Source organism: Athene cunicularia, assembly GCF_003259725.1.
Source record: "Athene cunicularia isolate RWA chromosome 4 unlocalized genomic scaffold, athCun1 chr4_part1, whole genome shotgun sequence".
NCBI classification, from domain to species: Eukaryota; Metazoa; Chordata; class Aves; order Strigiformes; family Strigidae; genus Athene; species Athene cunicularia.
The window spans coordinates 2,104,596-2,118,822 of record NW_020799098.1 but is presented as its reverse complement, the minus strand read 5'-3'; the positions used below and the strand labels follow the sequence as shown (position 1 = coordinate 2,118,822).

The window sequence follows — 14,227 nt, the reverse complement described above, 5'->3', positions numbered from 1 at the left end:
TTGAAAAATGTGTCACTCCAACCGCACAACGTGACTTTGTAGCAGAAAAAAAAAAAAAAATTCAACCCTCAGTCCAGCTGCGAAATTTGCGTAGATGACTATTACAGAAGCAATCCCTTGAAATTAAGGTACATCTACACATTGAAATTGGAAGCAATTATGTTCATCAACATGACAGTTCTATTTCACTGGCTTGAATTTCTGAAATGTCGTAGTTTTTGGAAACAAGGTTGGAGTTTCAGAGAAAACTGCAGCATTGCTGGCCTCGCTCTGCCTGGTATTCTGCATCAATAAGTTAATGACCAAGAGACCCAGAGACGTGGGACTAAAGCTCCTTAAGTCTACTAATTGTACATTTACTGAATCAAAATTGAGACAGATGGGCATTCTGTGAAATGTCTATTAATGTTCTTTCCCAATTCTCTGAAATGTCCAATGCAAAACAAAGTGCAATTATACTGATCTGCAGCACAGAAGCATGGATGTGTCAAAAAAAAAAAAAAAAAAAAAAAAAAAAAAAAATCACCTTTTAACGGTAAAAACACCCAGTTACAATATCTGTTCATAGGTTTTGAGCCATAAAAACTGAAAGCATTACAAACTCCTGCTAATGCCCTCAAGCTGGGATTTCAGTTATTTAAGTAGCTGCTGGACTCTGCCCAATTTTCTGAAGATGAACAGAAGATGAATCTTTCCTAAAGTCCTGTGAAGAGTAAATCACAGCAAAAGTGAGACTAAGAACTTAACTGGAAAAGGAAATCCACTCTTACTCATTCTAGAACAGAGAAGCCGAGCATATGCTCAGACTAGAGAAGTATGAAGAAACAAATCAAGGGCTCGGAGCTTTCCCTTATTCCTTTGTTTCTTTCCCACGAAGCGCTAGTCTCTTGGAAGAAAACATCCACAGACAAACCAAGATTCCTTCATGCCTCTTCAATACATCCCCATCCACCACTGACACAAAGAGAGACTTCAAAAGTAACCCAGGCCACGATGCCCCAAAGCATCCAACAAGTCAGTCTTCAAGAGGCTGTTGAACTTTTACTCCCAGGTGATACTTGGGAATGAAGAGCTGCAGTGACACAGGAGCTACCCCATCATCTAACCTAGGGCAGCAGAGGCACTGATGAGAAGGGACAAAGCCTATCTGCAATCCCTTTATTTTTCCTCCCTCAAGAATGCAATGGCCAATGCAACCAGGTGGGAGACTCAAAGATGTGGCACATGCCACAGCCAATCCACAGTCAACATTTTAACAGGTTTACACTCTGTGCTATTTTAGGCAACCAGCAAGACAAAAATTCCCCTTTTAAATCCCATTTTTCCTGTGCCTTCAAGCTTTCCTTCAAAGCATGCCTGCATTACAGGGAGCTTTGGACATCTCTCTCCTCGATAAACACAACCAACACATCCTGAGGATGCTGCCAGCAGATACACTTGCCTTACTCCGAGGAGCTGGTTAGGGACTCTCCACAGCACCAAGGGCAGAGAGGAATCCACATCGGCAGCTGAAATATCCACCCACCACAGCCTCATGCCAAGGATTCAGGTCCAGGGAAACAGGGGGCAACAGTAAACTTCAGCTCTCCTCTCTTCCCTTCATGCTCCCTCCCCAAGTAGCGAAGAAACATGGCAGAACACAGCAAAGCTCACCATAAATATCTCAGGCACCTCAAATTTCCCTTTGCGCACTCCAGACACTGCATTTGTAAGTGTTTATTCCTCCATGTTGTACCAAAGGATACGGACTGAAGAATAAGGGTAGCAACTTTAAAGGGTTTCAGGAGACTTGTAACCGAGTCCATGCAGAATTCCATCCATTCAAACCAGCCTCAAAATAAAGAATTCAGGAAGCTCCTAGGGTTCAACCAAGTCATAAAGAGTAGTAATATTGATACACATGTGTTTTGAGCCTATTTAACAAGATCAGGATGAAATTCTGTACAAATGTGGTTTTGTTTTTTGTTGTTTTGTTTTGTTTTTTAAGAAAGCAAAATCCCGTAAGCAAAGGTTGTAGTCATTAGGAGACTATGTGCCACTAATCCTAATTTAAAGAGAAAACTACAGGTGTTCTCAGGCTCAGCATAATCCAACTTCTCATCTTCAGATGCTCCGACGAAGACACCTATTACAAAGCCATCCATATCACTAAAGTCCTGGACCAAAAGTTTAGAAAACTCTTTTGATCCTTGCATGTTCAGTAAAATGCACAACACAAAGCAGAACTAAAGTTGACAAGTTCCTAATCTGGAGGAAAAAAAGAAAAAAGCAGAAAAAAAGATGATTCCTTTCTTTCCTCTCCCAAATCATGACGGTTAGGGATAATTTAATGGCCAGCTTTGTGCAGCGTGTGAAGAAGTTCAATCCCACAAAAGTCAAACTGACAAAACACTTGTTGGCCCTACAAAAGCCTTATTATTTATCACCCTGCCCTTAATCGGTTTATCTGTCTAACCAAAACCCCAGGATGCTTCTTGGATGAGGATTTAGGGACTCCAATCATTCAAAAAAAAAAAAAAAAAGGCATCTTTGTAATTCAGCGCTCTTTGATGATGCACGTGGGGTTGTCTGGAGCACAGATACTTGGATAGCTCAAATCCCTAATGTTCTGGTACACTGCTGCTTTGAGACGGTTCAGGAATTTCACATTCCTGCTCACCTTCGGTCTTGGTGGTTCGGGGCAGCTACTTTATGCTCCATCTGGTTTTCATTCCGTGCAGACCCTTAAAGAATTCATCCTAATTTCTGTTTCTGGGAAGAAATGGCACATACTAATATAGAGAGGTTTTTCTAAAAAATCCTCGTTTCTCCATCTCCTATCTGAAAAGGCATAAATGCTCCAAAGGCGAGTACTTCACATTGGAGCTGCAGTAGTTCTTGAGTCTCACTTAGCTTGTTTCTGCACCTTTGACCCTCCCAACAATGCACTGATGCTTTAACATATATTTGCTCCTTAAACCAAAATAATTTTTCTGGAATATTTGTAATGCTGGATTGTCAATATGACAGTATTTCATCACTCAGGGCAGATGCACTCAAGGGAACAATTATTTCAAGCTAGTCAATCCCAGCACCTTGTTTAAGTCAGGCCTGATCTGATATGTTCATCAGTTCATGGAAAGCTTGCGGACCTGGCTATAGCTGACAGCCCCAGGGCTGAGAGGCAGCATATGCAGGTTAATTTGGACATGTGCAGAGCCAGAACATGGACCCTGAAATGGATTTCCAAATCTGCTGACATCTGTATGATGCTTTTATGACTGTCCATCTGCTGCGCTCAGGACAGACAGCCACAGCAGACACTGCACTCTGGTTTGAATCCCAGAATCATCAAGGCTAGAAAAGCCCTTGCAGCTCCTCCAGCCCCACCATGACCCTCCCCCTGACCGTTCCCAACTCCCCCAGATCCCTCAGCGCTGGCTCAGCCCGACTCTTCAACCCCTCCAGGGATCCCGGGGACTCCCCCCTGCCCTGGGCAGCCCATTCCAACGCCCAACAGCCCCTTCTGCACAGAAATCCTTCCTCAGAGCCAGCCTGACCCTGCCCTGGGCAGCTTGAGGCCATTCCCTCGGGGCCTGGCGCTGGCTCCTTGGCTCCAGAGACTCATCCCCCCTCTCTGCCCCCTCCTGGCAGGGAGTTGTAGAGGGTGATGAGATCCTCATGGGACTGAGATGCACGTGGGTCCCCAACAAGGTGCTTCTGCAGCATTTCTCTTCTGAAGTGCTTCAACACCCGTTTAGAATGAAAAGTTAGGCTTTGGCAGCCCTACAAAGCAACAGCCATAGAGATGAAGTGACCTGAACTCACTCCAGTTCGGAGTTTAAAGTCCCCTGACAGTCTGGTGTCAGTGATGCACATGCCAAGAAATAATATTTTTTATAATCAAAACTTAAGACTCCTTGCTGCTTCCCTGAAAATAATTTCTCGTCCTTCTCCCTCCACAACATACCCTTAAATCCCTGGAGAATATATCATTAGCTTGACTTCAAACAGAGCCTGCCCTCCTATCGCCCCCAAGCCTCCTAAAAATAGTTTCATCCCAGAAATTACAAAGCACCTAGAGAAAGTATCCGGCACTTGACCACTGTGCTAAACACCAGCACCTCATCCCATTTTATTCTTCCCAGCGGAGTGGATATGACTAACTGCAAAACACATTGTGGTGGATGAAACATTCCTAGTGAACAAACGGGATCTTTGTGGGAAGCAGCTACTTGGCAACTCCCCCAGACACATGGAATCTCCTTCAGCCAACAGCTGACTGCCTTGTTCCTCTGCTGGCAGTGGCTGCCCTTGCTGAAATGTAGTGGAGGACACACGTCCATCCCCTGCCCACGTTTGCTCTCAAGTTTAAGCTGCTGTGGAAGGTGGCTTTACACTAGGATACTTGTTTGCAGAATGGGGCTTGGGTACGTATCTTATTTTTTTTTATGCCAACTCCAAGGGAGACAGCCATCAGCAGAGGGGCAGTGGGGACACTGTGGCTTGAGGAGAGGAGGATTTAACAGCAGGAAGGTGGCTGATGGAGCCTCAAGATTCTCCTTGCCTACACTACATCTTTATTGTATGAAAACTTTATGGGTTTGAAACTTGAATATATTAACCAACTTCCCAGTAAGCTGTAAGAAACTGAACAGGTTTTGATGTCAGGTTGCGGCTCTGCAGTCATGGTTTGCCCTGAAGACTTTTCACAGACTCTCTGAAAGTGAAAGTTTGAAAGTGAAAAGGGAGAAAGTGACTCAAAAACCAGCAAGGCCATTGTGAGAGCTATATAAAGCCCGAAACCTGAGGCTCAATATAAACACTGTCTTGCTGCTCCTGTGATCTGGCTAGAGCGGACAAGCCATATCCTGCTTTTAAAAGCACCGAGCTGAAGTTATTGCAGCTCAGACTTTGTTTAAGCATTCTCAACTCCCACAGCATCACCATAATTGCTATTGATGCTGGCTTGCAAAGAGAGCAGAAAGGGCCTATTAGGCCAGCACTGACTAATTAGGTCGCAATGAGTTGATCTGTGTCTACACACGACAATAATCAATCCGTGTAATCACCCCGTTGCTTAATAAAAATTAAAATCCTGATCAACATACAGCTAGCATCTTCATTAAGGGAAGACAGCAAGATTCTCATCTATGGTGTACCATGCTGCCTATGCACAGGCTTTTGCCAAAATATTCTTTTAAATAAGAAATGAGAGGGCTATTACACGTATCAAAGAACACATTCAACGCACAACTGTAAACAGGACATCGCATCACAAAAATTCAAAATCAGGCCAATGCTTTCATAAACATTGGCCAACATACCGTCAGTGAAGTCCAAAGCGTACACTGGAAATCTTCGTGCAATGTCATCAGAAATCCCCTTGCCAACATTGAGAAACTCGTGCAACTAAAGAAAGGAAGGAAGTGCTGTGTCAGTTTAAAGACTCATGTATTGTTAAAGAGATTAACCTCCTTATTCAATACTGATAGGAGCAAAACGGGTCATTTTGAATAGGGCATTCAAATCCGATTTTGTAATGATAATAAAAATAAACTCTTCGCACTTCGATTTATATCCTCAAAAGCATTGTAAAAAGAGAAAAATCCCCCAGACCACCCTCTTTTCCTCCCTTCCTTCCCTTCTCCCCCTCCCATTCATATCTGCATCCCTGTTTTGCCAACGAGGGAGCCGATGCGGTGTGCCCTGCTGAGAACACCCCGGCCAACAGCAGGATTAGACCTTGGGTAGCCTGGGGTGAAACCACGTCACAGATACCTTCCCCATCCCTCTATCCAATTTCTTTTTCTTTAGATACCACCGTAAAAAAACTTTCCCCAAATCCAAAGAAGCCTCTGAAAGGGGATCCCCAGCAAATGCTCCCTTCCTTGGCATTGCCATAGGAAAGGGAGACCTCAAATAAATGTCGTAAGGGAGCTAAGACTGTCTACACCTCAAACGCCACCAAATGGGAAAAAGCTTGAATAACTTCACATAACCAAGCCATAATTTCTGCCCATTAAATGACAGTAAGATCATTGTGAAAGGGTTCCAAAAACCCAACACATTCCCTTTTATTTCTGGTTCGGGGGCCTGCAAGGTGCAGTAGGATTGTTTATAGGATCTGATGCTCACCACGGGCAGTAAGGAGCTTTTCAGAAATATGTGACAGCTGCTATTGACTTAGAGCCTCCCAGCTCTCCCAGCTACATCCTTACAGGAAGCACATGGAAAGCGTCAGAGTAGGCAACACTTGCAAATGAGGCACCTGTCAGGTTTTTTCTCCTGTTATCAACTCAAAGTACACATACTACTCTGAAAATCAAATGCACCTTTACACAGCGTTAATTACCGCAGCTGTCTCATCTAAAAACTTCTCATATGTTTGTTGCAGGACTAGACACAGAAGACTTATAACCTCTGCTAGGGAGTATAGGGCAGGGAAAATTTATACCAACAGATCCTCTCAAAACAGCATGGACTTTGGCTGGTTTATGTGGAAACTGATTAAAACTACTGCTTTGGAAAGGACTTGACACTGTAGTTTAACAGACTACACAAAACTTTGTGCTTTCTCATGAGATTCACCTGCTTTGCAGCACCTGGATGATCAGTGCCATCAGTAAAATAAGGAAACCTCTCCTTTAGGAGGAGTACGCTGGGCAGAGCAAACGCTATGGTTTGGGGTGCAAAAGATATCTCAGAGCACCCGTTCCTTTACCAGTGACTATGGCAAGTCATATTTCAGCTACTTCAGTCAAATCTGCTGCATTTTGCCAATACACCTGTATTACTTTGAGATGGTTTCAACTCTAACCTGAATCATCAGGATGAAAAGACAGCAGACCCCAGCAGAACATCTGCATTTTAAGCATTTCCGAAAAAGCTAGAAGCTTAAACTATATTTGGAGGCATATTTGGACATCAAAGCCATATGCGCTTGAAAAGCAATTTAATTTCCCCCTCCACACACACACAGAAAGACATTCCTGAAGGCACGAGTCAGCCGGAGAATCACAATAGCTTTAATGACTAATATGTTTACTCCTCTCGCTGCAGTGAGAATGGGGAAAACGATGCTCGGGGTATCTCATCTTCCAGGGAAGAAGCCACATGCTTGCTGCTGGCCTGGGGCTGCATGTGGGGTGGGGAGAGACAGGGCACTCATGCACAGTGCCTGTTCCAAGCAGCAGTGAGTGTGCAGAAAAGCGCTGCCTAAACTTCACGCCCCACAAGGCAAGTTCAGGCAAATTTGAGTGAAGGGGGAGCCGATGAGTTACATTTGAGACCCCTCCCAATTCCTTCATGCATTTGCAAGTTCAGCCTAGGATGGGGCATGGGGGTGGCTAAGGATGAGGAAAGCTGCTGATTCTGTATGGCTAATCCTCTTCTTACTTCCCTCTCTGCTCAGCTTGGGCTACACTGAGGACATAGAAGGCCAAGTTCACCGACCTCTGAAGTTACTGCCCTTTTTTTGGTTTTACTTTTATCCCCCCCAACCTGTCAACCACGCATCTTCATTGTCTAACCCTACTTCAGACATGTTTCAGTCTGGCTTTTGCCTCCTGCAATCTTCTGAGCTTGCACCTTGGGAGGTTTCCAAAAAATCTTAGAAAGGGCCGTGCTGACACTTTATTCTTGCCCTTTTGATCTGCTTCCTCAGATACTCCAGTCCTGGGAATTTCTTGGACTGCCATCCCCTGCTTACTTCTCCTTCAGTGGGTCAAGTTTGGCTGACCCATTGGCTTTCCACTCCCACTCGTGGTGGCACCTCTCTCATGGTCCCATTACATTTTTGTTTTAACATCCTGATACTAGGTGACTTTATCCAGGAGGCCAGAGCTGCATTCCTCACCAACACCAAGATCAAGGCTTATCAGCCCTTAGGAACCACAGCTCAGGTCCCCAGCACCAAATCCTCCTTCAGTCTCCTTATTCTCCTCTTGAAGTTCTCCCAGTGCTTTGCCGATGCTACACCTAATACACAAGGTAGGAAAGAGCAGCAAAAGGAGCACACACACAAAATCCCCCTAGATGAAATTCATTAATTTTCTACTTTCTATTTCACAAATCCATCCAAGTCTCTTGCCATAAGCAACTATTGTTTGCATTAGAGGAAGAGGCTAAGCCAGCACTTAACAGCAGTTAAAAAGCCAAACAGAAAATACCTGCTCCAACACCAGTGACCCTTTCTCAGTCCTCTCTTAAAGTACTAGGGGGCTGCACAACTATTTTACACAGACCAGGGACACAAACTATCCCCCCACTCCTGCTGATGCTGAGCAATAGCCCAGCCCTCTCAGCAAATCCACACAAGTATCAAATGGACACAAAATCACAGCTAGAAAGCATCACACCTGTCAGGGGCTCCTCCATGAACAAAATCACAGTTAGATGCCTCAGTAAACAAGTGGATTTCAGGCAGGCTTAATTATGACTGAGTATGTAGCCTTGCCTAAATAATCCTCTGAGATGAGCCAAAGCAAACTGACTGTGCTGTAGGCACAGCATGGAATGTGACTGTCACGTCCCCTTTAGTATTTTAGCAGAGGTAAAAATGAGCACTTGCAAAAATCCCACTCTCACGCAGAGCACTTGAGGCCCAGTTCTCCCCCATCGCTGCAGGACCAAGGGAAGGAGGTGGTAGGAGACAGATTTTTATGCTACCAAGAGACTTTACCCTCTCGCCCTCTCCTGAGGGCTCACTTGGAATAATACAGTGGCTCTGGCTTAGGGTATTTATTTCACTGGGGGTGGTTCACAGGTTGAAATTACACCCCTGGTCTCACATGAGTCTGTGCTCATATTAAACACTTCCTTTCGAGTAGGCTATTGCACAGGGAAGGCAGGGGGGAGGAGATGCTGCTGGAGATGGCTCTCATAGGAACTGAGGAATGCAGGCTGTGATCTCAAATCAACCTCGCTTCTCCAGGCAAATCTTTGCTTGCCAGGAAGAGAAATCTCCATTTCATCTCTTAAGGTCTATGCTGTCAAGGCAGTGTTGGGGACAGCTTCTTCCAAGAGACACGAGAAAGCAGAGTTACTACTATGCAGGCTGCATCTCCTGAGGGCTGAAGTATAAAAAACCAAATGATTTACCAAATCCAGACCAAGAATAATCAACGCCAAGAGCAAGTGCTAAAGAAACAAGCATCACTCTCCACACCGCTGGCTCAGAGCCGTCAAAAATTTGCCTGGCCAAGGCTGCTTGCCCAGCAAGGCAGGTAGGAACCACCACGTCTCAGGGCCAACACCTACAAGCTCAGTGTTGCATCCAGCCCTCCTGCACATCAAACCACAGAGCAGAAAATCCTCTACAGACGTTTAAAAAGGGCTAGTTTTAGCAGAAGACAGAGCCAGACACTTCCAACTGCTCTAACAAAAACTCCTTTGAAAGGCCAAGTGCAAAGGGTTAAACATATTTTACCTAAATTACATTACTGCAGCTACTCTGAATACCACCACTCTGAATGACCTAGGTTTAAAGAGGGTTTCAGGACTTGTTCTGTAAACTTAAAAGAGCAGGAATGAGGTCTAGGAAAGTTCAAAGCACTACCTATAAGCAAGGGGGTTCTGCAGGAAAAACACGAGCTTTGCTCACTTCCAGATGTGCAGATTAAAACCCCTTAAATTATTCCAGGAGAAAAAAAAAAAAAAAAAAAAGTAGTAAATTAACCAGCTTCTGCACTGCAGACAACTCAAAGCTTTAAGGTTATTTGTAACTCAGGGACAGGAGCAGCAAGCTAGGGATGGCACAGTTTGTTTTTCAGGTATGCTGTCTGGTTAAAGAATGAATTTCTGAACGGAAAAGCAAAACGATGACCAACACACAGGAAATTCCAGAAAAGAAAGCTGGGTTACAGCATTTCCCTCAGATTTTAAAAGTACAAAGCAAGTAACGTTTTACAGAGCTACAGATCAAACAGCGAGAAGTCAGGCCAAATACTGACAGGCAACTTTTAAGTGAAATTACCGTGCAGAGATGGCCAAGAAGTCTTTTGGCTGCAGGAAAGACAAGCAGCAGCTTCCTTCAGAGAATTCTGATTGTAGGATTAAGTACCTTGGACCAACAACGCACAGTGATCGATTAATCCCACCCTTGACTAAGCATCTGGAATCAAAGTCTTGTAACCATTTTAGCCCCCTACCACTCTGCATCCCTTCAGCACCTGCCTCTTTGAAATGCCTGGTGGGGTGGTTTTCTTTTTTTTGTTTTTGTTTGTTTGGGGTTTTTTTGTGTTTTTTGTTTTTTTTTTTTTTTTTGTTTGGTTTTTGCTGCTGTTTTGTTGGGAGGTTTTTTTGAGGGGTGTTGGGGGGTTTTCTGGTATGTTTTTTTGTTTGTTTGTTTTGTTTTTAAAGATTTACAGCAGGAGCTGGGGAAGGTGGACATGGCACTGAGGGTTCTACAAATGGCTGTTCTGAGAGCTTGCTAGGAAAGCCCGATGGATGCAAGCAGCAAAGGTGATTCATCTCCTTACCCAAACCCCGTTGTATTTATGCATTTGGACACCACTGAAGCAGGGCCACGGCAGATGTCACCCCAGCCTTACCTTGAGGGGCTTGGGACCATGTGACTTGTGCCCATCACTCATTGCTGAGGGTCTCTGATTCACCACCGTCAACAAGTGGCGTTGGTGGACTAAGGCTTCCTTGAACTCTTCTTCAGTTTTGGTTTCTAGGAGTTTTTGCCGAAAGGTTATGTCTGAAAACATCGTGGCAAAGGTCCTGCCCACTTCTGTAGCAGTTTTGGTACTTTTCTGAGTGGGAAAAAAAAAAAAAAAAGACATAAAGCAACCTTTGTAAAGTTACCTTTTTTTCACTTCTGAAAGGTAAAACCACTGATTTTCCCCACTGGGCACCATCTGAAAAGCAAGCTGCCTGGCTTCCAGATCCCTGGGGACACATGATGGAGAAGGGTAGATGTGGAAGCTGTTGCAGATGAACACACCAACCACAGCAGGATCCTGTGAAGGCATCAACATACCGGCCCTGACCAGCAGCACTGATCAGTCTTACTCGATCAACTTCCCAGGACTCAATCCAAAGCTGAATCATGCTGAGCATGCATTTTTATCCCCAGTCTCCCTTCGAGGCTGCTAAATCTGAACAAGTCAGAGTTTTTGCTATCCTACAGCATCTCAGCATTACTGCTACTGGGGTGGAAAGACAATGTAGTCACAGTTCCTGCAGGTAGAAGTACTGTGGTATCTTTTCCAGAAGGCTGAGCTTATTGTGCACATCTGCTTCATCATAAAACTTAATTCAGTTGGCCTCTCTGGGGCAATTCTGGCAGCACGAGTGGAGGTTGAGAGCTTTCAGCTAAAGTAACTACTGGCACAGAGGAAAGCACATGGAAGAAGCAGCTGAGCACACACACAAGCACCGCTGTCTATCTTCACTAAATGCTTCGAAGGAACAGGAGACTTGCAAATAGGAAAAAGGAACAAGTGCAGATTTGCAAGCTTTAATGTTTCTGTAAGCCATAAGCCTGGTCTTTAAGGGTCCAGCTTCAACAGTATCCAAACCTGCTTTGCTATTGCTCCAAGCACCTTGGGAATTATATACAAAGGGAACAGTAAAGGAGACTGAGCTCCTCCCATCCCGGCACAAGCCCAAACCCAGCTCTACAAACCCTGACCCACCCAAACTGTTTGTACCACCTCGATCGGGACAGGTAAGATACTTGGCCAAGGCAAAATTATATAGAGCCACAGCTCATTAAGAGCTCCTTCTGATGCAAAGTTTTCACCCACTCGCCTTAGTTACACTCAACACTCATCATTGTAGCAACTGCTAGAGACACCCAAACAACCACCCTCCTTTGGGCAGCCTCCAAGCTCCTCGCATTACTGTGAAAAGTAGTAGCGAGCATATGTGATTGAGCTGAATTCGTTTTCATGATTCATAACAAAGCAGATGAACAATTTCTCCACGAACACAACCAAATAGTTCAGTATTGCTTGATGCAGAGGCACGGACATGTGGGTGGCACTGCACTACTCCCAAAGTCATCACTATACTTGCTCCATCACTCACACTGTCCTGCCTCCACCTCTCCTCCATCATCCTCTCTCCATCACAGGGAACATCCCTTCAGACACGCTTGCTAGGACACATTAAATTTAAGTAGTAATTAAGTAGGGAAAGGTTTGGATTTAAGAGAAGATAATCTGCTCTGGGAGTAATTTTTCTAGAGTTTATAAACTTGGTCCTTTCAGAATGAACCAGCCTGGATTTGCCACTGTGGGGAAGGCTTCTCTTTTCACCTCTAAGAAGCAGCAGTCCTTTGGCTGGATGCTGCAAGGGATTACTTTAGGCTGCTCCATGCTACTCCCTCCCTTTGCTTTCCCAAAAAGACATGAACAGTTTAGAGGAAGAGCACAAAGATTTGCAGGAGAACAAGTTTTTTCCATCCTCCATATTAAAGAAGGCCAAGGATCTGGATTCCTTAGTTTTTTTTTTTTTTTTTTTTTTTTTTTTTTGTTTTGGTTTGGTTTTTTTTTTCTCCCCAAGCAAGGCTCATTTAATCTGTTACTGTCAGCAGGTTAATTATTTTAACTGCTGCACCAGAAATGCGTACGTAGAGCTGGCTAGATAAACTCATTTAAAATAAAAAGCATATTGGCAACTGCAGCTCTGCTTGGCCTCCACTCCCTTTCCTTAATTTGATGCTGTCCACTGGAATTGCAACCTTTCAGGACACAAGCGGATACAGAACTGTTTGCTGGGTGCTTTGCACGTAGCTGGCCAGAGATAAGCAAACTGCCATACAATGAAAGAGATCAATGCTATTGCACATGGGTTCAGTTGTTTGCCTGCTGCTTTTCATAAGGAACATCAATATGTTTTCAGCCTGTTGGGTTTGAGATCTATGCCAAAAGCACTGAACTGCTCAGTTGGGAAAGATCTGCCAGAAATCCTGGGAAATAAGGAAACACCAGTATTTCTATTTAAACAAGGGTGGTGGGGAGGAGACAGACAGACCAGACTAGAAGGTCCCAAGGTCACAGAGGCAGCACTGAAGAGCAGGAAATTGAATTAGGCTATGTCCTGTTCCAGACGAGGTTCCCAACCTCTCCAGCACCTCCCAGAAGCACAGATCTAGTAGGCCCAAGGTGTAAACAGCCAGCTTAAGTGTGAAAAGGTCTTGAGCTTTGAACTGTTCAACCATTAGCTAGGAGAACACACCATCTTGATCAAGCCAGTGCTTTCTAGGAAGACAGGATAATGATTCTCGATTAACCTTGATGCCCCTGTGATACTGTAGTAAATGTGTACTACTATGACATTTGTTGGCCTTGTCTACATCAAAGAACCAGCAAGTACACTTGAGAAAGCTTTAACCTTGCTGCTTCAAGGGCCAGAAGCTATGAAAACACATCCCAAAGGATGTCTGACCTTACAAGCACCCCAGCTCCTCCACAGTCTCACTCTTACAGCAACAGAGCTTACAAAACTACATCTCCCTCTTGGTTACATCAGTCCCATCTACAACCTCTGCAATCACATGTGCAGTGTAGCTGTTGGTCCCATCAGGAGAGCAACCCAGACCCTTTGCAGTAGGGCATCAGCTGCAGACTCACAAGAGCACTTCAGAAGCCTGGCTTTAACCCTGAACTGCATTCTTTACCTCTGAAAATAGCGACTAAACTGGTAAAGCTGGAGGGGGGGAGTCTGGAGTAACACACACATCGTAGCTGTACCTTTAGCAAAAAGTGTATGGGGACTAGAGACACACTTGATCTGCAGCGTTCTCCTCCCAGTCAGGCTAGAGGCCATTCTCCAGTGTGAGATGAGGACACAGCTGACTAATCTACCCCTCACAGATGCTGTTAGTATAAACCATCTTGACAACTGCTGAGATCTCAAGTCTTTTCACATCCCTTTGCGTTTCAGAAATATGTTGTCATTAACCCTAGAAGGAAAAAGCACTCTTGGGAGAACCCTCTGAGGCATCAGAGCACACAAGAATGGAATACTCACCATTTTAGGAGGAGCCAGGACTAATATGACAAATCTCACTTCGCAGGAGTTTTCACCCCAATTCTGAGGCCTCTCCAGGCGGCTGATGCAAACATGACGTCGCTGAAGGGACTTTATAGTGCAACTGTGAAGGAAGATGGCATCGTTATACTTAGCACTCTGACACATGGCATGATCTCTCCTGGTGCACAAGGTTTATAAATATATGTTTCGACTTCAAGAAATAAAAGATGTTGTTGGTTGTGAAAGGCTCACTTCTGAA

At 44.6% G+C, this 14,227-nt stretch overlaps 1 protein-coding gene across 4 annotated transcripts in view; it reads right to left on the bottom strand.

The window, feature by feature from the left end:
• Window positions 1-14,227, bottom strand: part of SLC4A11 (solute carrier family 4 member 11) — a 94,095-nt gene that overhangs the window by 27,152 nt on the left and 52,716 nt on the right. For all 4 annotated transcript variants that reach the window (XM_026847094.1, XM_026847091.1, XM_026847093.1 and 1 more), the window contains 3 exons: window positions 13,966-14,089; window positions 10,533-10,739; window positions 5,307-5,391 (listed from right to left, as the gene is read on the bottom strand). In XM_026847094.1, coding sequence (XP_026702895.1) covers window positions 5,307-5,391; window positions 10,533-10,739; window positions 13,966-14,089 — 416 coding nt within the window. The remainder of the gene's footprint in view (window positions 1-5,306; window positions 5,392-10,532; window positions 10,740-13,965; window positions 14,090-14,227) is intronic.